The 23,612-nt window shown below is 50.6% G+C and overlaps 1 protein-coding gene across 2 annotated transcripts in view; it reads left to right on the plus strand.

Moving 5' to 3' along the window:
• The first annotated feature begins 6,015 nt into the window (after positions 1 to 6,015).
• The window catches only part of aplp1 (amyloid beta (A4) precursor-like protein 1), a 49,696-nt gene continuing 32,099 nt past the window's right edge, over positions 6,016 to 23,612 (plus strand). Inside the window, exon 1 of one of the 2 annotated variants that reach the window (XM_063038926.1) lies at positions 6,016 to 6,239. In XM_063038926.1, the coding sequence (XP_062894996.1) occupies positions 6,159 to 6,239 (81 nt within the window). In that variant the 5' untranslated portion in view covers positions 6,016 to 6,158. The remainder of the gene's footprint in view (positions 6,240 to 23,612) is intronic. The other variant, XM_063038925.1, reaches the window with a different exon arrangement.

Raw genomic sequence — 23,612 nt, forward strand, 5'->3', positions numbered from 1 at the left:
GGAGGGAGAGGTGGAGGGAGATAGACATGATGGGGAGGGTGAGAGAGAGAGAGAGAAGGGAGTGGAGGAGTGGGTTTTGGGATGGAAGGCCTGGCTGGGATGAAGAGGGGTGAAGGGAGAGTTGTGTGTGAGTTCACACGCAGTTTGGACACGTCTGTGGATCCACATGAACTGACAGCCCCCTGCTTCCCTTGTGGGGCATTTCTACCCCAGTGGAACAGGCTGGTTTGCCACTGATATACCCTGCAGGCTGAACGTTAATGGGAACCTCCTCTCCTGCACCTTATCCCTCCATCCCTCCCCACACCACCCGCCACAATTCCTGTCTACCTCTCTTCCACTCCCTCTCTCTTACCCTCCCAACCCCTCTCTCCCCTTCTCTCTCCTCTTCCCCCACTCCATCCCTCCCCATACCACTCGCCACATTTCCTATCTACCCCTTCCACTCCCTCTCTTACCCTCCTCACCCCTCTCTCCTCTTCTCTCTCCTCTTTCTTCCCCCACTCCATCTCTCTCACCCCTATAGCTCACTTCTGCTTACCTCCTTCTCTCTACCCCCTCCCTCCCACTCTCACCCACTCTACCTCTCATCCCTCCCTCTCTTTCTATCTACTCCTTTTTCTATCCTTTTTCCTTGCGTTTCACAGTCATCCCCTCCTGATCGTTCGCTCACCTCACTTGCTCCCCCACTTCCCTCCATAGTCTTTCCCTATCACAGCTCCCTCTCACACACCCTTCTACCCCTTCCTCTCTCACTCCTGTGATACGTCGGCCAACTGGTGGGATCTTCACACTCTCACTGTTGCAGTGGGAGGTTCCCAAAGGGAGGCAATCATACCAGTGCCCAAGAAGAGCAGCGTGATCTGCCACAACATTCACATCTACGGTGATGAAGTGCTTTGAGAAGCTGCTCACGGTCAGAATCAACTCCTGCGTCAGGACTCAGTGCAATCTGCCTATCACTACAATAGGTCTATAGCAGACGCAACCTCACTGGCTCTCCACTCGGCCTTGGATCAATAGTAATCCCTACACCAGGCTGCTGCTTGCTGATTACAGCTCAGCATTCAGCACAATCGTACCCTCAGTACTAATCAACAATCTTCAAAACCTGGGCCTCGGCAACTGGACCCTTGACCTCATCGGCGGGAGACCACAGTCAGTGCGGATCAGAAATAACATCTCCTCTTTGCTGACATTCAACACTGGTGCACCTCAAAGATGCGAGCTTAGCCCACTGCTCTGCTCTCTCTACACCCGTGACTGTGTGGCTAGGCACAGCTCAAACACAATCTATAAATTCACTGATGACACAACTGTGGTTGGCAGGACCTTAGATGGCAACGAGGAGCGAGAGAGATCAATCAGCTTGTTGAGTGCTATTGCAACATCAACGTAGCACTCAATGTCAGTAAGTGCAAGGAATTGATGGTGGACATCAGGAAGGAGAGGTCAGGAGAAAACACACTAGTCCCCATTGCGGGGTCAGCAGAGGAAACAATGAGCAGCTTCAAGCTCCGGGGTGTCAACATCTCAGAGGATCAACATATTGATGCAACCTTGAAGAAAGTAATTTGAATTGAATTGTCTTTATTACTTATATCCTTCATATACATGAGGAGTAAAAATCTTTACGTTACATCTCCATCTAAATGTTCAATGTGCAATTTATAGTAATTTGTAATAAATAGTATGTACAACAGGACAGTCAATATAACATAGAAATACAATTGTATCAGCATGACTTAATCAGTCCGATGGCCTGGTGGAAGAAGCTGTCCCGGATCCTGTTGGTCCTGGCATTTATGCTGCAGTACCGCTTCCCGGATGGTAGCAGCTGGAACAGTTTGTGGTTCTGGTGACTCAGGTCATTGATGATCCTTCGAGCCCTTTTACACACCTTTCTTTGTAAATATACTGAATAGTGGGAAGTTCACACCCCCAGATTTGGTGGGCTGTCCGCACCACTCTCTGCAGAGTCCTGCGATTGAGGGAAGTACAGTTCCCATACCAGGCAGTGATGCAGCCAGTCAAGATGTCTCAATTGTGCCCCTGTAGAAAGTTCCTAGGATTTAGGAACTCATGCCAAACTTCTTCAACTGTCTGAGGTGAAAGAGGTGCTGTTGTGCTTTTTCACCATACAGCCGGTACGTACAGACCACGTGAGATCCTCAGTGAGGAAGTTAAACCTCTCAACCTCAGATCCATTGATTCAATAATTGGGATTAGCCTTCTCCATTCCTCCTGTAGTCCACAACCAGCTCCTTTGTTTTTGTGACATTGAGGGAGAGGTTGTTTTTCTGACACCACCATGTCAGGGTGATGACTTTTTCTCTGTAGGATGCCTCATTATTATTTGAGATTAGGCCAATCAAATTTAATTAGCAGATTGGAGCTGTGGGTGGTGACACAGAGGGTAAATGAGGGGCTCAGGACATAGGCCTGAGGGGCACCTGTGTTGAGAGTCAGAGGGGCAGAGGTGAGGGAGCCCACTCTTACCACCTGCTGGCAATCTGACAGGAAGTCCAGGATCCAGCTACACAAGGCAGGGTGAAGGCCGAGGTCTCTGAGCTTCTTGTAAAGCCTGGAGGGAAATATGGTGTTGAATGCTGAACTGTAGTCCAAGAACAGCATTCTCACGTAAGCATCCTTCTTCTCCAGTTGCGGCTATTATCTGTCGAGTATCAAAGTACAAATATGTCACCACGAGGCACAATTTTTTGCGGGCATTCACAGAACAGCGAAATACAATAGAATCAGTGAAAAACTATGCACGAAGACTGACAACCACTGTCAAAGTGAGTTTCAAGTCCTTGAGAGTGAGTTCATAGGTTGTGGAATCAGTTCGGCGTTAAGGTAAACAAAGTTGTCCACCCTGGTTCAGGAGCCTGATGGCTGAATGGTAATAACTGTTCATGAACCTGGTGGTGTGGCACCTCCTGCCCGACTGACACCAGTGGCTATACTTCATTGGGTATATCAACATGGGCACAACCATCCCTGCCTTCAAAAACCCCGATCTTAGAAGGGATGTACCGATGTTGGAGAGAGTTCAGAGAAGATTTACAAGGATGATTCCTGGAATGCAGGGGCTAACATATGAGGAGCGTTTGTCGGCTCTTGGACTGTATTCATTAGAGTATAGAAGAATGAGAGGGGATCTCATAGAAACATTTTGAATGTTGAAAGGCTTGGACAGAGTAGATGTGGAAAGGCTGTTTCCTTTGGTGGGTGAGTCCAGGACAAGCAGCCACGACCTTAGAATTAGAGGGTACCCATTTAAAACAGAGATGAGGAGAAATATTTTTAGCCAGAGGGTCATGGATCTATGGAATTCATTGCTACATACAGCTGTGAAGGCCGATCATTGAGGATGTTTAATGAGGAGACCGATAGGTATCTAATTGGTCAGGGTATCAAGGGATATGGGGAAAAAGCCAGAAATTGGAACAAGATGGGAGAATAGTTTAGCTCATGGTGGAGTGGCGGAGCAGACTCGATGGGCCGAATGGCCTACTTCTGCTTCTTTGTCTTGTGATCTTGTGACATCTTCAAGAAACCACCATCCATCACTAAGGCCCCTCACCATCCAGGACATCCCCTCTTCTCATTACTAGCATCAGGGAGGGAGGTACAGGAGCCTGAAGACCCACACTCGGTGATTCAAGAATAGCTTCTTCCCCTCTGCCATCAGATTTCTGATCAGTCCATGAACCCACGAACGCTAATTTGTGTTTGTTGCATTATCTTTATTAGTTTGTAATTTATTGTCATTTTATGTTTTTGCCCTGTATTGATGCCAAAAAAATAAATTTCACATAAGACAGTGATAATAAACCTTATTCCCTCTCTTCCTCTCTCTCTGACTTCTCATAGTAACCCGTCCTTCAGTGAGGGTCAGTTCTTGGGACCTACTGCCTCCATCTCCGTCTCTCTTTCTCTCTCAAAGTTCAAAGTAAATTTATTATCAAAGTACATATACGTCACCGTATACAACCCTGAGGTTTGTTTTCTTGCAGGCATACTTAGTAAATCCAAGAAACACAATAGAATCAATGAAAGACCACACCCAATAGATGGACAAACAACCAACGTGCAGAAGACAACAAACTGAGAAAATTTTAAAAAATAAACAAACAAATAAATAAATGAACAATAACTATTGAGAATATGAAATGAAGAGCCCTTGACAGTGACTCTATAGCTTGTGGGAACAATTCAGTGATGGGCCAAGTGCATTTGAGTGAATGTTATCCCCACTGGTTCTAGAGCCTGATGGTCGAGGGGTAATAATTGTTCCTAAACCTGGTGGTGTGGGTTGTGGGGCTCCTGTACCTTCTTCCTGATGACAGCTGTGAAAAGAGAGCGTGGCCTGGATAGTGGGGGTCCCAGATGACGGATGCTGCTTTCCTGTGACGACACTCCGTGCAGATGTGCTCAATGGTGGGGAGGGCTTTAACCGCAATGGACCAGCCCTCAGCCATTACTTTTTGTAGGGTTTTCCATTCGAGGGCATTGGTGTTTCCATACCAAGCCATCGTGCAGCCAGTCAATATGCTCTCCGCCACATATTTGTCAAAATTTTAGATGCCATACCGAATCTTCACAAACTTCTAAGGGAATAGAGGTGCTGGTGTGCTTTCTCCATAATTGTACACGTGTAGGGCCCAGGATAGGGCTTCCAAAATGATAACATCGAGGAATTTAAAGTTGATGACTCTTTCCACCTATGATCCTCTGATGAGGACTGGCTGATGGATCTTTGGTTTCCTCGTCCTGGTCAATATTCAGCTCCATGGTCTTGCTGATATTGAGTGACAAGCTGTTGTGGCACCGCCCAGCCAGATTTTCAAACTCACTCCTAAATGCTGATTTGTCACCTTTGATTTGGCCAAAGGCAGTGGTGCCTTCAGCAAACTTAAATACGGCGTTGGAGCTTAATGTTCAGCCTCACAGCCATAGGTGTGAGGGGGGCTAAAGCACACAGCCCTCTGGTGCACCTATGCCCATGGAGATTGTGGAGGAGATGTTGTTGCCAATCTGAACTGACTGGGATCTGCAAGCGAGGAAACAGAGAGTCCAGTTGCACAAGGAGGTATTGAGGCCAAGGCCTTGAAGCTTATTGATTAGTTTTGAGGGGACGATAGTATAGAATGGAGAGTTGTAATCAATAAAGAGCATCCGGATGTATGCATCTTTCCTGTCTAGATGGTCGAGGGTTGAGTGAAGAGCCAACGAATGGCATCTGCTCTGGACTTGTACTAGTAGGCAAGTTGGCCTGGACTCAAGTCAGTTCTCAGGCAGGAGTTGATATATTTCATCACCAACCTCTCAAAACACTTCATCACAGTGGATGTAAGTGCTACTGGATGATAGTCATTGGGGAAGATTACCACGTTCTTCTTGGGTACCAGTATAATTGAAGCAGTTGGGTACCTCAGACTGCCAAAATGAGAGGTTAAAGATATTGGTGAATGCCGCAGCCCGTTGATCAGTGCAGGGCATTAGAATTTGGCCAGGGACCCCAACTGGGCTGGCTGCTTTTTGTGGGTCCAGTTCTCACATCAGTCTCAGAGACAGAAATCACAGGGTTATCAGGGGCTGTGGAGGTTCGCGAAGCTTCCTCCATGGTCTGATGGTCAAAGTGAGCATAGAAGGCATTGAGCTCATCTGGAAGTGAAGCGTTGTAGTCACCTATGTCGCTTGGCTGATAGTTTTCAAGCCCTGACACGGCTGTAAAACATCCTCCAGGTTTGGTCCAGAATTGCCATTTTGCCCGTGAGATGGCTTTCTGGAGATCGTACGTGGACCTCTTGTTATTAACTTGGTTGCCAGACTTGAATACCACGAATCTGGCCTTCAACAGATTGTGGATCACATGGTTTGCCCAGGGCTAGGGCGCTCTCTCTCCTTCCCTCCCCTCTCTCTCCCTCTCTCCCTCTCTCCCTCCCTCTGTAGCAGTCCCTCCGCTGGACGACTGGAGGCGCCTGTGAGCTGCAGCCGGCGCGGTGGGAGGTGTTTTCACACCAGTGAATCTGCCTCAGTATTTCTGTGCGAGAGGCGGTGTCTGCTCTCAGAGCCCAGCGCGGAGAAACAGAGGCGCAGAGAGAAAGCGAGACATTCGCAAAAACAACCTCGGAGCTGTACAGCGGGTCAGGATGGTGTTGGTAGCGTTCGGCTGCTGGAGAGAGATCGGCCTCTGGTTGCTGTGCTTTGTCGCTGGGGCGCTGGGTGTGGAGGTGAGTCCTTGTATGAAGCCGGATCAGTGTCGATGTCAAAGCGCTTCTCACTCTCTCTCTCTCCCGCCCTCCCTCCCTCCATCTCCCAGGATCGTCCGAAAATGCACGACGTGCAGGGAGAGGGGGACGAGGAAGGGGAGGAAGGAGAGGGGGATATGATGGGAGCAATGGTGGGAGTGGGGGAGAGGGAGGGTGGAGAGCGGGATGGGGGAGGGAAGGGATAGAGGTGAGAGAGACGGTGGAGAGGGAGGGCGGAGGTAGGGATGGGGAGGAAAAGGAATGGAGAGAGATGGGAGGAATGGAAAGAGATGGGTGGAGAGAGGGAGATGGAGAGACAGAGGGCAGAGGAAGATGGAGGGACTGTGACAGAGGATGGAGAAGGTGTAGCAGAAGGGGAGTGCGGGAGAACGATGCAGAAATGGGAGTGGGAGATTGAAGAGCGATGAGGCCAGAGAGGTGTCAGATTTGAAGAGAGGAGGGATGAGGTAGTGATGGGTGGGGATCTGGAGAAATGTAAGGTAAGCGAGGGGGTAGGCAGAGGGTGGCGAGAGAGGGAGAGACAATGGGTAACTGTGGGGATGCAATCAGACAATGGGTGATTGTGATGACGTTACTGTGACCGTCGAGAGACGCAGAGACGGCAGCGCTGACACCGACTGGTATCTCAGTCGGTCAGCAGCTGGCAACGGGGGAAGGGCTGGGCTGGGGTGGGGTGGCCGAGGCAGGGAAGGACTGGGGGAGGGAGATGAATTGGGGGGGGGGAGAGAGAGAACGAAGGTGACAGAGGGAAAAGGGGAGAGGTAGGGAGAATGGGGGAAAGAAACGAGGGGAGCAGGAAGAGAGGAGGGTGAGAAATGGAGATGGGAGGGAGGGGGAGGTGAAGAGAGAGTTGGGAGGAGGGAAGGGGGCAGAGATAGGGTACAGGGAGATGGGGGAGGCGGTGCGAGGGAGACACAGAAGGAGGTGAGGAGAGGGATCAGCCAGTCAGAACAGTGCAGACGAGGCTGGAACAAGGAGACCTTGAGACGAGTGGACTAAAGGTTAACAAATCAGGGAGAGAGCACAGTCAGGGGGAAGAAAGGGGAAGGGCAGGGACAGAAGAGAGAAGGGAGAGAGGGAGGGAAGGTGGGCAGAATGAAGGGCTGGGAGAGGGTGGAGAGAAATGAGGGGTAGGATAAAGGGAATGAGAGGGAAGGAAGGGGAGGATGGAGGAAGCAAATGACAGCAAAGGAGCTAAGGGAAGGTAGGGAGCGAGGGATAAGGGGAGGTGGAGGGTGAAAGGGGAAGTGGAGGGGAGAGGGGGCGATGAAGGGGAGGGAAGAGGAGGGAGTGGGAGGGGTGAGGGAGATGGAGGGGTAGGGGAGTGAGAAGATGTGGAAAAGAGAGGAAAGTGGAGAAAAGGAGACAGTGATGACGAGGGAGGGATGGAAGGAGAAAGTGGAGAGAGGCAGGAAGAGAATGGGGTAGGTTGGAGAGAGAGGGAGTGGGGTAGGGTGTAGCAGAGAGAGGGGGTGTGGGGTAGGGTGCAGAGGGAGAGAGGGAATGTTTTGGGGTGTAGGGGAGAGAGAGGGCATGGGTTAGTGAGTAGGGAGGGAGACAAAGGGAATGCATAGGGTGTAGTAGAGAGAGGGAGTGGGGTAGGGTGTAGGGAGAACGAGGGAATGCATAGGGTGCAGTAGAGAGAGGGAGGGGGGTAGGGTGTAGGAGAGAGAGAATGGCAGTTGCAGAGAGATGAGGGAGGGAATGTGGTAGGGTGTAGAGAGAGGGAACGTAGGTTGTCAGAGATAAAGGGAGTGGGGTAGAGTATGGGGAGAGAGTGAGGGAAATGGGCAAGGATGTAGAGTGGCAGAGGGAATGCTGTAAGGAGAGAGATAGATGGAATGGGGTGGGATGTAGAGAGAGGGGGTATAGGGTAGGGTGTAGAGAGAGGGAATGCTGTAGGATGTGAAAGAGGGAGAGGGAATGAGTAGGGTGTAGGGAGAAGAGAGAGAATGGGGTAGGGTGAAGGTAGAGAGGAAATTAGGGTGTAGGAGAAGAGGCAATGAGTGGTGTAGGGTGCAGGGAGAGAGGAAGGGAATGGAGTAGTGTTTTGGGAGAGAGGGAATGCTGTGGGGTGGGGTGTAGTAGAGAGAGAGCGAGTGGGGTAGGATGTAGGGAGAGAAGGATTGAGAATAGAGTAGGGTATTGGTGGAGAGAAGGAGAGAGAGTGAACGTAGTGTATAGGGAGAGAGCGAGGGAATGGGCTAGTGCGTAGGCAGAGAGGGTGGGAGTGGGATAAGGTGCAGGGAGAGAGAGTGAATGGCATAGGGAGTAGGGAGAGAGGGAGAGAAGGAATGGAGTAGGGTGTAGGTAGATGGGATATTAGGTAGGGTGCAGAGAGAGAGGGGAAGGGAATGGGGTAGGGTTTACAGAGAGAGAGGGAATGTGGTAGGGTGTAGTTAGAGAGACAATGAGATAGGGTGTAGAAAGAGAGAGGGAATGGGGTAGGCTGTAGGGAGAGAGTGGGGGGAATAGGATAGGGTGCAGGGAGAGAGAGGGAGTGAATGGGATAGGGTGCAGGGAGAGGGAGTGAATGGGGAAGGGTGTATGGAGAAAGAGTAGTGGAGGGTATAGGGAGAGGGTGGTGAGTGGAATAGGGTATAGGGTGAGAGAGTGAATGGGGAGGATGTGGGGAGAGAGTGGGACGTAGGTGGGAGAGAGAGAGTGGTGTAGGGTGTAGGGAGAGAGGGAGAGGGAGTCAGGTAGGGTATATGGAGAGGGAGAGAAGGAAGAAATGGATAGGGTATACAGAGAGAAAAAATGCTGTATAGTGTAGGAGAGATAAAGGAAACGGGGTAGGCTGTAGGGAGAAAGGGAATGAGATAGGGTATACGGAGAGAGTATGACAGGGAATGGGGTTGTTCGTAGTTAGACATAGAGGGAGTGGGGCAGTGTGTAGGGTGTTAAGAGAGGGAATGGGGAGGGTGAAGGGAGAGAGAAAGGGAATGGGGTAGGGTGTTGATAGAGAGGGAATGAGGTAGGGTATAGGGAGAGAGAGTGAATGTGATAGGGTTTTGGTAGAGAGAGGGAATAGTCATAGTCATAGTCATACTTTATTGATCCTGGGGGAATGGGGTAGGGTGTAGGAAGAGAGAGAATGGGGTAGGTGTTGGTAGAGAGAGAGAATGAAATAGGGTGCATGGAGAGAGAGAAAATGGTGTCGGGTGTCGGGAGGGAGGGAATGAGGCAGGTTGTAGGGAGAGAGAGGAAAGGGGTGGAGTGTTGGTAGAGAGGAAGAGAGAGAATGAAGTAGGGTGAGGGAGAGATTGTGTGAATGCGGTGGGGTGCATGGAGACAGGGAATGGGGTGGGGTGCATGGAGAGAGAATGGGGTGGGGTGTAGGGTTAGAGAGTGGGAGGGAATGGCATTGAGTATTGGGAGAGGGAGAGAGGGAACGGGGTGGGGGGCAGGGAGAGGGGGAGAATGGGGTAGGGTGTAGGGTTAGAGAGGGAATGGGGTGGGGTGCAGGGAGAGGGGGAGAATGGGGTAGGGTGTAGGGTTAGAGAGGGAATGGGGTGGGGTGTAGGGAGAGGGGGAGAATGGGGTAGGGTATAGGGTTAGAGAGGGATATGGTGGGGTGTAGAGAGAGGGAATAGGGTGGGGTGTAGGGAGAGAATGGGAGTGAGTGGCATTGAGTATTGGGAGAGGGAGAGAGGGAATGGGGTGGGGTGCAGGGAGAGGGAACGGGGTAGGGTGTAGGTGGGGGCAATAGGGTGGGAGATACAGGAAAGGAGTGGTGTAGGGTGCAGGGAGAGAGAGAGAGAGGAAGGGAATGGTCTGTGGGGAGAGAGAGGAATGCTATAGGGTGTAGTAGAGAGAGATTGAGGGTATTGGGGAGAGAGAGTGAATGAGGTAGGGTGTAGGGAGACAGAGTGAGGTAAGGTGGAGAGAATAGAGAGAGAGGGAGTATATGGTAGGCTGTAGTGACAAAGAGATAGAGGGAATGGAGTAGGAGGTAGGGACAGAGAGTGTGAATGGAGTAGGGAATAGGGAATGAAAGAAGGAATGGAAAAAGGCATGGGGAGAGAAGGTAAATGGGGTAGGGTGTTGAGAGGGAGTGAGAGAGAGGGAATGGGGAAGAGTGAAGGGAGAGAGAGGGGGAATGTGATAGGGTGTAGAGAGAGAATGTACGAGGGAGTAGGGAGTGACAGACAGGGGATGGAGTAGGGTGTAGGGAGTGAGAGAGGGAATTGGTAGGGTGTAGGGGAGAGGGAGAATGCAGTAGGTTGTAGGGAGAGAGAGTGACAGGGAATGACATTGGTTGTAGTTAGAGAGATACAGGGAATAGGGTAGAGTGAGTGGGAGTTACTGAGAGGGGATGGGGCAGGGTACAGGGAGAAGGAGAATGGGGCAGGGTATAGGGAGAGGGAGAATGGGGCAGGGTATAGGGAGAGGGAGAATGGGGCAGGGTGTAGGGGGAGAGAATGGGGCAGGGTATAGGGAGAGGGAGAATGGGGCAGGGTGTAGGGGGAGGGAGAATAGGGCAGGGTATAGGGAGAGGGAGAATGGGGCAGGGTGTAGGGAGAGGGAGAATGGGGCAGGGTGCAGGGAGAGAGAGAATGGGGCAGGGTGTAGGGAGAGAGAGAATGGGCAAGGTGTAGGGAGAGGGAGAATGGGGCAGGGTGTAGGGAGGGAGAATGGGGCAGGGTGTAGGGAGAGGGAGAATGGGGCAGGGTGTAGGGAGAGAGAGAAAGGGGAAGGGTGTAGCGCGAGGGAGAATGGGGCAGGGTGTAGGGAGAGGGAGAATGAGGCAGGGTGTAGGGGAGGGAGAATGGGGCAGGGTGTAGGGGGAGAGAGAATGGGGCAGGGTGTAGGGAGAGGGAGAATGGGGCAGGGTGTAGGGAGAGGGAGAATGGGGCAAGGTGTAGGGAGAGGGAGAATGGGGCAGGGTATTGGCGGAGGGAGAATGGGGCAGGGTGTAGAGGGAGATGGAATGGGGCAGGGTGTAGGGAGAGGGAGAATGGGGCAGGGTGTAGGGAGAGGGAATGGGGCAGGGTGTAGGGAGAGGGAGAATGGGGCAGGGTGTAGGGGAGGGAGAATGGGGCAGGGTGCAGGGAGAGAGAGAATGGGGCAGGGTGTGGAGGAAGGGAGAATGGGGCAGGGTGTAGGGAGAGGGAGAATGGGGCAGGGTTTAGGGAGAGGGAGAATGGGGCAGGGTGTAGGGGAGGGAGAATGGGCAGGGTGTAGAGGGAGAGAGAATGAGGCAGGGTGTAGGGAGAGGGAGAATGGGGCAGGGCGTAGGGAGAGGGAGAATGGGGCAGGGTGTAGGGAGAGGGAATGGGGCAGGGTGTAGGGAGAGGGAATGGGGCAGGGTGTAGGGGGAGAGAGGGATGTGGTAGAGTGTAGAGGGAGAGGGAATGGGGTAGGGTTTAGTCTGAAAGGGAATGGTGATGGATGTAGGGAGAGAGAGAGAGAGCAAATAGGGTACAGTGTAGGAAGAGACAAATGGAGTTGGGTGTAGGGAGGGGGAGGAAATTTAGTAGGGTGTAGGGAGAGAGGGGGGAATAGGATAGGATGTAAGGAAGGAGGGATGAATGGGGTAAGGTGATGGATGAGGGAGAAAATGGGGTAGGACGTAGGGAGTGGAAGGGTATAGAGTGAAGGAGAGAATGGGTAAGGTGTTGGTAGAGAAAGGGAATGAGGCGGTGTAGGGAGTGAGAGAGGAAATAGCAAAGGGTGTAGGGAGATAGGGAGTGGATAGGGTGTAGGGAGAGAGAAAAGGAAGGAATGGGGAGTATGTAGGGAGAGGGAGGGAATGGGGTAGGGTGTAGGGAGGGAGGGAATGGGGTAGGGTTTTGGGAGGGAGAGAATGTGGTAGGGTTTTGGGAGATACAGGAAAAGGGGTAGCATGTAGAGAGAGAGGGAATGTAGGTTGCAGGGAGAGAAAGGGAATGTGGTAGACTAGTGAAAGAGTGAGGTAATGGGGCAGGGAGGGAAAGCGGGAATGTAGGGTGTAGGGAGAGAAAAGAAATGTGGTAGACTAGCAAGAGAGGGAGGTAATGGGGTAGGGGTTAGGGAGGGAGAGCGGGAATGCGGTAGTGTGTACAGAGAGAGCAAGGCAGAGTGGAAGATTTATGAGTGGCAAATGAGAGTTACTAAAGACAGCAGGGACAGGGTTGGATGAGGAGAGTGTAATGAAGAGGGAGAGGAGGGGTTGAATGTGATTGAGGGAAGGGTGGAGTTTCATACAGAGACTGTGGAGAGAGAGGGAGGAGTAGATGAGTGTGTTGGAGTCGCAGTGAGGAACATTGGTGAGGCGGGGAGATAGGACAGTGAGGGGAGGAAACCCACAACAGACTCGTCCCATGATTGGAGCTGACTGCAGTCAGCCCAGGAGCTGTGAAACATGAGGAGAGGGAGCATGCTTCTCTCCTAGAAAATATCTGACCTCTATATTGAAATTTCACGGCAGGGCCAACATATGCCAGAAATTTCCAGCATCAAAGGAAAGCCAAGACTGGAGCTGGAAAGGAGCTGGGGGACAATGTGTTTAAGGACTAGGGGAGACCTCCATCACACCTCAAACCGAACTTCAGCCTTCATCCCAAGACCTGAACTCACCCCAGCTCTGGAGTGCCCAGGTCACATCCAGTCACACAGAGACAGAGTGGGGAACCGCCATGTCTGTGACCCCCTTTGGCCCCTACACTGCTCCCCATCTCGGAAACCCTCTAGAGCCCACACAAATCTCATCTCGGTATTCCTCTACACTGCGTGTGTGTGTGTGTGTGTGTGTGTGTGTGTGTGTGTGTGTGTGTGTGTGTGTGTGTGTTTCTCTCAATAGGGAGGCATTCCTCATCATGGACCTTCACCTTCAGAGACCTGCCGTTTTTCATTACCGCCGTCAAGGAGCAAGTACCGGAGGCTCTAGACCCACACTCAATGATTCAGGAACAGCTTCTTCCCCTCCGCCATCAGATTTCTGAATGGTCCATGAACCCACGAACACAACGTCACGATTCCTCTTTTGCACTGATTCTCTATTTTGTGATTCTAACCTTTAGTGATTTTTATGACTTTAAACGTTTTGCTAACACAAAAGAGCAAATTTCACAAAATACGTCAGTGATATTAAACCTGATTCTGACATATACTTCCAATACACTCGCAACAATATACTCCCTCCACACCTTTTCGTCAGAAACTACTGGAGTCAGACACAGAGAGAATCTCCCTCCACACCGTCCCATTACACACTCCCGGGGTCAGACACAGAGTGAAGCTCCCTCCACACTGTCCCATCACACACTCCTGGGGTCAGAGACAGAATGAGGCTCCCTCCACACCGTCCCATCACACACTCCTGGGGTCAGACACAGTGTGAAGCTCCCTCCACACCGTCCCATCACACACTCCCGGGGTCAGACCTGGAGTGAAGCTCCCTCCACATTGTCCCATCATACACTCCCAGGGTCAGACCTGGAGTGAAGCTCCCTCCACATTGTCCCATCATACACTCCCAGGGTCAGACACAGAGTGAAGCTCCCTCCACACTGACCTATTACACACTCCCGGGGACAGACACAGAGGGAAGCTCCCTCCACAGCATCCCATCTCACACTCCCGGGGTCAGACCTAGAGTGAAGCTCCCTCCACATTGTCCCATCACACACTCCCGGGGTCAGACCTAGAGTGAAGCTCCCTCCACACCGTCCCATCACACACTCCCGGGGTCAGACCTAGAGTGAAGCTCCCTCCACACCGTCCCATCACACACTCCCGGGGTCAGACCTAGAGTGAAGCTCCCTCCACATTGTCCCATCACGCACTCCTGGGGTCAAACACAGAATGAGGCACTCTGACATGCAGTGCTTTCTCACAGTCAGTCTCACTCTCACAAGTCTGCCGGTGTGGTGTTGTGGTTCAGGGACAGTGGAAGTACAGACATAGCTGGGGCCTGTATCCTGTCTCTGGATCCACCCCAGAATATTCAGCAGCAGCTGATACTGGAGCCAATCTTTCCTCAGGGATCTGTTGCCATGGCGACAGGCCAGCTCTGGTGGGATTGGTCGTCGTGGAAACGGGCCTTCAAGCCTTGGAGCCTCAGAGAGTTGGAAGAAGGAAAGGAACCTACATTGTCTCCTTCTTTCCCCTGAACTGCTTTACCTCTCCCTCCCCATTTCCCCTACCTCTCAACTCTCTCTCCCCTTTTTCCCCTGTCCTCCATACTCCACCACTCCCCACTCTCCCCTTTCTCCCTCTTTCCCCCATTCACACCACCACTCATCCTCCACTCTCTCACCTCTGACCCCCTCACTCCCCTCACACCTCACATCTCTGCCCTCATCCCACCCCTTCTCACCCCCTTGCTCCCCGCACACCCTCAACTCTCCTCCCCCACTCTCGCCCCCACTGTCCCACCACATCCCCTCAAATTGCCTCAACCCCCTCTCACCTCCCCCCACTCTCACCATCTCCCCTCCCTTCCGCTTAACCCCCTCCACTCTTCCCTCTCCCCCTCCTCTTCATCCCCCTCCTCTTCATCCCCCCTCCTCTTCATCCCCCTCCTCTTCCACCACCCCCTCTTCCCCCTCCTCTTCCCCTCCCTACTCTACTCTCTCCCCTCAACCCTTCCCCTCCACTCTCCCCCCTTGCCACCCCCTCACCACCTCTGCTCTCTTACTCCCCCTCTTCACACCCCCTCCTCTTCAACCCCCTCCTCCAACCCCATTCTCTTCAACCCCCCTTACACCACCCCCTCCTTATCCTCTTCACCCTCCTCCTCTTTCACCACCCCTCTTACCTCTCCCTTCTCTTTCTCCTCTACCCTCTCAACCCCTACCCCTCCCCTCTCACCACTCCTCTCCACTCTCCTCCCCTCGCTCCCCCTCAACCCCCCCTTGCCACTTCCGCTCTCCTACTTCTTCCCCCTCTTCACAGCCCTCCTCCTCTTCACTCCCCTCCTCCACTTCACTCGCTCCCCCTTTCCAGCCCCCTACCCAGCACCCACTTCCTCTTCTAGCCCCTCTCCCCTTTCCACTCCTTTCTTCTTCTTCTTCTTCTTTCTCTCTCTCTCTCTCTCTCACTCTTTCTTCCCCCCCCCCACCCGCCTGGTTATATGTGAGAGGGAGTTGCCACCTCCGCAGGGAGTACAGTTTGTTGTACAGTCTTTCTGGTGTCATAAGGACTGGTTATAGAAGTGGTTGTGGTGTCGGGGAGGTAAGGTTGAGCCACCCATTCGAACCACCATGGTTCATGTGGGAAGAGTGCTCCCACTTTGCTGTTGGAGCGGGGAGGGAGTCCCTGGGTTGAGACCAGCTGACAATGAAAGAATGGCCAATAGATTTCCTGGTCAGGGAAAGAGGGGACGCTGAGGGTGTTAATGTTCCCCTGCCTACCCCCCATCCCCCCTGCTACCCATGTCCTTCTGGGTGGGAGAGGTGGAGGTTTCGGGATAGCTTCAGTGTGTTAGTGCACGCTACAGCTGGTGGTGACAGGAGGTGTTGTTTGGGAGAGATGGGTGGATGGGGAAACGATCGAGCTGCCTACTCTGTCCCAGACAGTGTCAAGCTTCTCGAGAACTGTTGGAGCCGCCCTCCTCCTGGGAAGTGGGGCGAGTCCTGTTACCCTCCTGACCTTGTAGAATAGGGGTAAGGACAACAACCCCCTGACCCTTTGCTCCAGGAAATAGTTCTCTCCCATTATCTTTATTTCCATTATTTCTTTTATTTCAGACAGACCCCCCACTGTTCCCACAGCCTCACCCTCTCTGTCCGTTCACCCTCACGAGACCTCTTTCCTCCCCCCCGATGAAATCCCATCACTACGCGTCCCCTCTGCTCTGAGGACATTCACTCTCAGAACTTCTCCACGGAAATCATGTCCTTCAGTTGTTCCCGTAAACCCCCCTTCCACTCCCTCTCCACAATTGCGGCACTGTCCCCAAAGAGTATCACTCACGCTCAGTGGAGCCTTCAGAGGGGGTGCAGAAGAGGTTCACCAGGATGCTGCCTGGATTAGAGGGATTGGACAAACTTGGGTTGTTTTCTCTGCAGAGGCTGAGGGGAGTCCTGATAAAGGTTTATAAAGTTATGAGAAGCACAGACAGAGTTGACACCCCTTTTCTCCGGGTTGAAATGTCTAATATTGGAGGACGTGGATTTAAAGTGGAAGAATGAAGGTTCAAAGTAGATGTGTGGGACAAGTTTGTTTCACAGAGAGTGACAGGTGCCTGGAGTGTGCTGCCAGGGGTAGTGGTGGAGGCAGACATGATAGAAGTGTTTAAGGGGCTCTTAGATAGATAAATGGACATTGTGTAGGCAGAAAGAGTTAGATGTTATTGGTTAATTAGTTCCGTATAACATCTGCATCTCTCAGAATCCTGTTAAATTCTATCAGGTCTTTCCTCAGCTTCCACTGTTCCAGAGAAAACAACATGTTTGTCCAACCTCTATAGCTCATACTCTTTAATCCAGGGAGCATCCTGGTGAACCTCTTCTACACCCTCTTAAAGCCTCCACACGCTTCCTAGTAGTAGGGTAGCCAGAACTGAATGCAGTACTCCACCTGCATGTCCCACTATTTCCCGCACATCTCCTGCCACCATAACAGGGATAGGGTTCCCTTTTCCTTACCTAGCATCCAACGTGCCCCACCCCTCCAACTCCAGCACATCGTTCTGTCTATCTCCTGCCTGCCCCCACCTACAACTAAACACGCCTTCCCCTTCCTTTCCAGTCCTGATGAAGGAACTCAGCCCAAAATGTCAACTGTTCATTCCCCTCCGTAGATGCTGCCTGGCCTGCTGAGTTCCTCCCTCACTTTCTGTGTGTTACTCTGGATTTCCAACATCTGCAGAATCTACTGCATTTATGCATTACTCCAAGTGCGGACTGACTAGAATTTTATAACGTTGCAGCATAACTTCCTGACTCTTGAACTCAATAAAGGCAAGCTTGCCATTCACCTTCCTTAACACCCTATGAAACTGTGTGGCCATTTTCAGGGAGCTGTTGTCTTCGACTTCAAGCTCCCTCTGTCCCTTTACGTGTGATTAAATTCACGTTTACCTCACCGGTAATCCTTCTCACCATTGACAACAGCACCAACCTTAGAGAGTCACAGAGCCTGGAAACTGGTCCTTTGGCCCAATCTGTCCATTTCAACCAAGGAGCCTACTTATTCTATTACCTGTATTTGGCCTAAACCCCTGTGAACTTTTCCCATCCACATACCTGTCCAAGTATCTTTTCAATGTTATTAATGTACCTGCCCAAACCACTTGCTCTGGCAACTCGTTCCATATACCCACCACGCACTAAGTAAAAGGTTGTTCCTCAGGTCTTCTATAAATCTCTCCCCTCCCACGTGGCCAAGTGGACTAGCGACCTGAAGGTCGTGAGTTCGAGCTCCAGCCGAGGCAACGTGTTGTGTCCTTGAGCAAGGCACTTAACCACACATTGCTCTGCGACGACACTGGTGCCAAGCTGTATGGGTCCTAATGCCCTTCCCTTGGACAACATCGGTGTCGTGGAGAGGGGAGACTTGCAGCATGGGCAACTGCTGGTCTTCCATACAACCTAGCCCAGGCCTGCACCCTGGAGAGTGAAGACTTTCCAGGCGCAGATCCATGGTCTCGCAAGACTAATGGATGCCCACCTTAAAACTGTGTCCTCTAGTTGAGACTCCCCACCCTGGGAGAAGAGTGCAGTGAGCATCCACCTCATCTATGCCCCTCTAAAAGGTCACCCCTCAGCCACCACTTCAGGGAAAACACTCCTAGTCTATCCAGTATTTTTTTTAACCTTTTTATCTTTATGCCAAGCGGTGGGTACCTGGGATGTGCTGGTAGGGTGATGGTGGAGGCAGATATGATGGAAGTGTATTTGAGGCTGTTCGATAGGCACAGTGACATGCAGGATATAGAACGGAGGATACAGAGATTGTGTAGGCAGCAGGAAATCAGTTTAATTCAGCATCATGTTTGACACACGCTGTGGGCAAAATCTTTCCCTTTTCACCTTAAACCTGTGCCCTCTAGTTTTAAACTCCCCTAACCTGGGGAAAAGACTATGACATTCCACCTTATCTATGCCCCTCATAGGCTTATAAACCTCTATATGGTCACCTCTTGGCTTCCTTCATTCCAGGGAAAACAGTCCCAGACTATCACAGAATGCTGGAGGAACTCAGCAGGTCAGGCAGCATCTATGGAAATGAATAAATACTCGACATTTCCATAGCTTCATCCTGACCAGCTGAGTTCCTCCAGTATTTTGTGTATTTTGCTCTGGATTTCCAGCATCTGCAAAATCTCTTGTGTTTAGTCCCAGACTATCTAGCCTCTCCTTATAACTAAAGCCCTGCTTATAACTGAAGTGACTTTCCTGAACCCTCTCCAGATTAATGACATCATTCCTATACCTACGTGATGAGAACTTAGTCATAGTCATACTTTATTGATCCTGGGGGAAATTGGTTTTCATTACAGTTGCACCATAAATAATAAATAGTAATAGTAATACTACTATTAGTAAATAATAATAGTCATGGAAATAATAAATAGTAATAGAAAATAGTAATAAATAGTTAAATAGTAATATGTAAATTATGCCAGTAAATTATGAAATAAGTCCAGGACCAGCCTATCGGCTCAGGGTGTCTGACCCTCCAAGGGAAGAGTTGTAAAGTTTGATGGCCACAGGCAGGAATGACTTCCTATGACGCTCAGTGCTGCATCTCGGAGGAATGAGTCTCTGGCTGAATGTACTCCTGTGCCCACCCAGTACATTATGTAGTGGATGGGAGACATTGACCAAGATGGCATGCAACTTGGACAGCATCCTCTTTTCAGACACCACCGTGAGAGAGTCCAGATCCATCCCCACAACATCACTGGCCTTACGAATGAGGTTGTTCATTCTGTTGGTGTCTGCTACCCTCAGCCTGCTGCCCCAGCACACAACAGCAAACATGATAGCACTGGCCACCACAGACTCGTAGAACATCCTCAGCATCGTCCGGCAGATGTTAAAGGACCTCAGTCTCCTCAGGAAATGGAGACGGCTCTGACCCCTCTTGTAGACAGCCTCAGTGTTCTTAGACCAGTCCAGTTTGTTGTTGCAATACTCCCAGTGTGGTCTCACAGCTGTAACATGGCACCCCAGCTCCTGCATCAGTGCCCAGACAGATGATGGCCAATATGAGAAAATGATCATAGAATCAGATTTATTATTGTTGCCCTTGATGATCTGAAATCTGTTGCTTTGCAACAGCAATGAGAAGAAGGCATGTCCTAGATGGTGAGGGTTCTTGTTGTTAGACGCTGCCTTCCTGAGGCAGAGTCTTTTGAAGATGTCCTCAATGGTGGGGAGGGTTGTGTCTGTGATGGAGCTGCTGCCTCTTGCAACATGTGCACTGGAGCTTCCATACCAGGGGCTGATGCAAACACGCTTCTCTCCACCGTACGTCTGTAGAAATTTATAAGAAACCTTGGTGACATACCAAATCTCCTGGAACTCCTAAGTACAGCCACTCATGTACCTTTGTGATTGTATCAATGTATTGGGCCCTGGATAAATCCTCTGCGATATTGATGCCCAGGAGCTTGAAACTGCTCACCCTTTCCACTGCTGACCTCTCGATGAGGACACGTGTGTGTTCTCCTGACTTCTCCCTCCTGAAGTCCACAATCCTCTGTCTTACTGACACTGAGTGTGAGGTTGTTTTTGTGACACCGCTGAACCACCTGATCTACCTCACTCCTGTACGCCTCCAAGTACCTGAGATTCTACCAAGAGCAGTCGTGTCACTGGTGAATTTATTGATGACATTTGAGCAGTGCTTAGTTACACAGTCATGGGCGTAGAGAGAGCAGAGCAAGCTGTCTTGTACTCCCTTTAAGTTAAGAAGAATGAATTGGACTTGGTTTATCATTGTCACATATAACAAGTGAAAGGCTTGTCTTGCATACTGTTCATACAAATCAGTACATTACAGTGTGCATTGTCATAGAACAAGGTAAAACATAACAGAATGCAGAATAATTTGTAACAGTGACAGAGAATGCAGTGCATGTAGGCAATAAGGGACAAGGTCATCTCGAGGTAGACTGTGAGGTCACAAGTACAACTTACTGTACTAGGGAACTGTTCAATAGTCTTATAACAGCGGGATAGAAGCAGACCTTGAGCCCAGTGGAAGGTACCTTCAGGCTTTCGTGTCTTCAGCCTGAAGGGAGGGGGTGAAGAACGAATGTCAGGGTTGATTATGTTGGCTACTTAACCAAGGCAGTGGGAAGTGTAGATAGAGTGCATGGCGGGAGTCTGTTTTCCGTGTTGTACTGACCCACGTCCACAATTCTCGGCAGTTTCTTGCGGTCACGGGCAGAGAGTTGCCATACCAACCTGTGATGTATCCGTAAACATTGGCGATGGGTAGGGACACGCCAAATTCCTTCTGAAGAGATAGTGGGATTGGTGAGCTTTCTCGGTCATGATGCCGCAGTGAAACGTACTGTTCTTACTGGGCTTCAGAGGATTAGGTATGAGGCAGTTGTTTCCCTCAGATGAGGAAGCTAGGATCAGGGGTCCCATCCATGACAGAGTTGGTGAGGCTCCTCCTGGAGTACTTTGTGTGGTCAGCCAGCTATCGGAAGGATGCCATTAATTTGGAAGGAGTGCGGAGGAGCTTTACAAAGAGGTTGCAAGAACTTGAGGCCTGGATCATGAAGAGAGGCTGATCAGGTTGGGACTTTATTTCTTGGTGTGTTGGAGACTGGGGGATGACTTTCTAGAGGTGTGTAAAATCATGAGGGGCAGAGATAGGGTGAACATAGCTTTTCCCTGTGATTAGAGATCAAGAACTAGAGGCTTGTTGATCTCTAATCCTAGATTTGAAGTGAGAGGAGAGAGATTCAATAGAAACCTGAGGGGAAATTTCTTCACCCAGAGGGTGGCCTGTATATGGAACGAGTGATGTGACTGAGGCAAGTACATTAATGTTTAAGTGACACTTGGACAGGTAAATGAATAGGAAAGATTTAGAGCAGGGGTTCCTTGCCTTTTTTATGCCATGGACTGTCTACCATTAATCGAGGGTGCTGAGAACCCCCAGGTTGGGAAGCACTGGTACAGATGAAAATGGGCTAAATGCAGGCAAATGGTTCTAGCTTGGGATGGGAATCCTGGTTGACATGGACCAGTTGGGCCACAGGGCCTGTTTCCTTACTGTGTGACTACACCCACAGGATTGGAGATTCGCTCAATTTTTTTTATCTCTAGAGGATTCGTTGCTGTTTTCACTGGATTTCTAACCGGGGTGGGGGTGGGTGAAGGAGACCTGGAAATTGGTGATTTGGCTGTGTGATGTAATAACAACAACCTCTCACTCAATGTCAATAAGACAAAGGCACTAATTGTAGACTTCAGGAAAAGGAAACCAGAGGCTCATGAGCTAGTAATCATTGGAGGATCAGAGGAGGAGAGGGTCAGTAACTGTAAATTCCTAGGTGTTACTCTCTCAGGGGACCTGTCCTGGACCCATCATATGAATATAATTGCAAAGAAAGCACAACAGTGCCTCTACTTCCTCAGGAGTCTGCGGAGATTTGACATGCCATCAAAATCCTTGGCAAACTTCCATTGAGCAACCATTGAGCACATCTACATGAAACGTTGCCGTAGAAAAGCAGCATCCATCGTCAGAGATCCTCACCACCCAGGCCATGCTCTTTTCTCACTGCTGCCATCAGGTAGAAGGTACTGATGCCTCAGGACTCGCACCACCAGGTTCAAAAACAGTTACTGCCCCTCAACCATCAGGCTCTTGAACAAAAGGGGATAACTACACTCATTCTATTTCTGGTGTTCCCACAACTGATGGTCTCACTTTAAGGACTCTTTATCTTATTATTTCACGCTCGTTATTTATTGCTATTTATTTATCTTTGCATTTGCCCAGTTTGCTGTTCATTGATCCTGTTTACAGTTACTGTTCTATAGATTTGCTAAGTGTGCCCTCAGAAAAAGGACCTCAGGGTTGTATGTGGTGACATGTATGTACTCTGAGAATAAATTTTACTTTGAGCTTTGAGCTGGAAGGCTGGAAGATGAATGGGGGAACAGGAATGGTGGTGGGTGGGGGGATGACCTCTCGCTTCTATTTCTGAAGGACATAGAAACGTAAAAACATAGACATCTACAGCACATTACAGGCCCTTTGGCCCACAATATTGTGTCGACCATGTAACCTATTCTAGAAGCTGCCTAGAATTTCCCTCTATTTTTCTAAGTTCCATGTACCTATCTAAGAGTCCCTTAAAAGAACCTATTGTATCCACCTCAACCACCTTCGCTGGCAGTGCATTCCCACCACACTCTGTGTGAAAAACTTACCTCTGACATCCCCATTGTATCTACTTCCAACTATGCCCCCTCGTGTTAGTCCTGGGAAAAAGCCTTTGCCTATCCACACGATCAATGCCTTTCATCATCTATATGCCTCTGTCAGGTCACCTCTCATCCTCCTTGTATAAAATCCTCAATATATAAAACCTTGTGGTTTCAACTCACACACAGAAACAGGCCCTTTGGCCCATCAAGTCTATGTTGACCACCAATCACCCACTCAGACCAATCCCCATTTCATTCCCCTCACACTGCCGTCAACTTCCTCAGATTTATTTGTTTTAAAATGCAGCATGGGCTCTTCCGACCCATCGAGTATTGCTGACCACTTGAACCTTAGCTTAATCACAGGACAATTTACAATGACCAATTAACCTACAAACTGGTATGGTTTTGGGCTGTGGGTGGAAACTGGAGCTCCTAGGGAGAAACCCATGGGGTCACAGGAAGAACGTAGAAACTATATACACACACGCGCGGTTGTGGGGATCAAATCCGGGTCTGCCCACTGCAAACAATACAGTGAAAATTGCTCAGAGCTGGGGGTGGGTGAGGAGTCTGGGGAGAGGCCACTGGTAGATTAGGTGGATTGGTGAGGGAGGTAGAGGGACGGCAGGATACTGGCTGGCTTTAGGCTGAGCCTGTGTGGGAGTGCAGGGCGTCTCCCGTTTGCCTGGGCTGTGCTGAGGCTTGCCGGGGCTCCCTCAGGCCTGATGTCTGCCAGAAGCACAGGTTAACCCCGTGCTCTCCAGAGGGAGAGGAGTCCTGATTATCTGCAACCCCCTATGCCCCTCTCCGTTTATGTGACTCCCTCTGGCCCCAGACTCCTCTCTGTTTCTGTGATCCCCTCCCTCTCCTACAGCCTTCTGTAACCCCCTTTGGCCATGCAGCCTTTTGGTCCTAGCCTGCCCAGGATTAAGCCCTGTGGGATGGACCCTCTCGTTCCTGTTGATGTGATGTGTGGCACGCTTGGTCGTGGTGGGGGTGG

This window comes from Mobula hypostoma, assembly GCF_963921235.1.
Source record: "Mobula hypostoma chromosome 8 unlocalized genomic scaffold, sMobHyp1.1 SUPER_8_unloc_1, whole genome shotgun sequence".
NCBI classification, from domain to species: Eukaryota; Metazoa; Chordata; class Chondrichthyes; order Myliobatiformes; family Myliobatidae; genus Mobula; species Mobula hypostoma.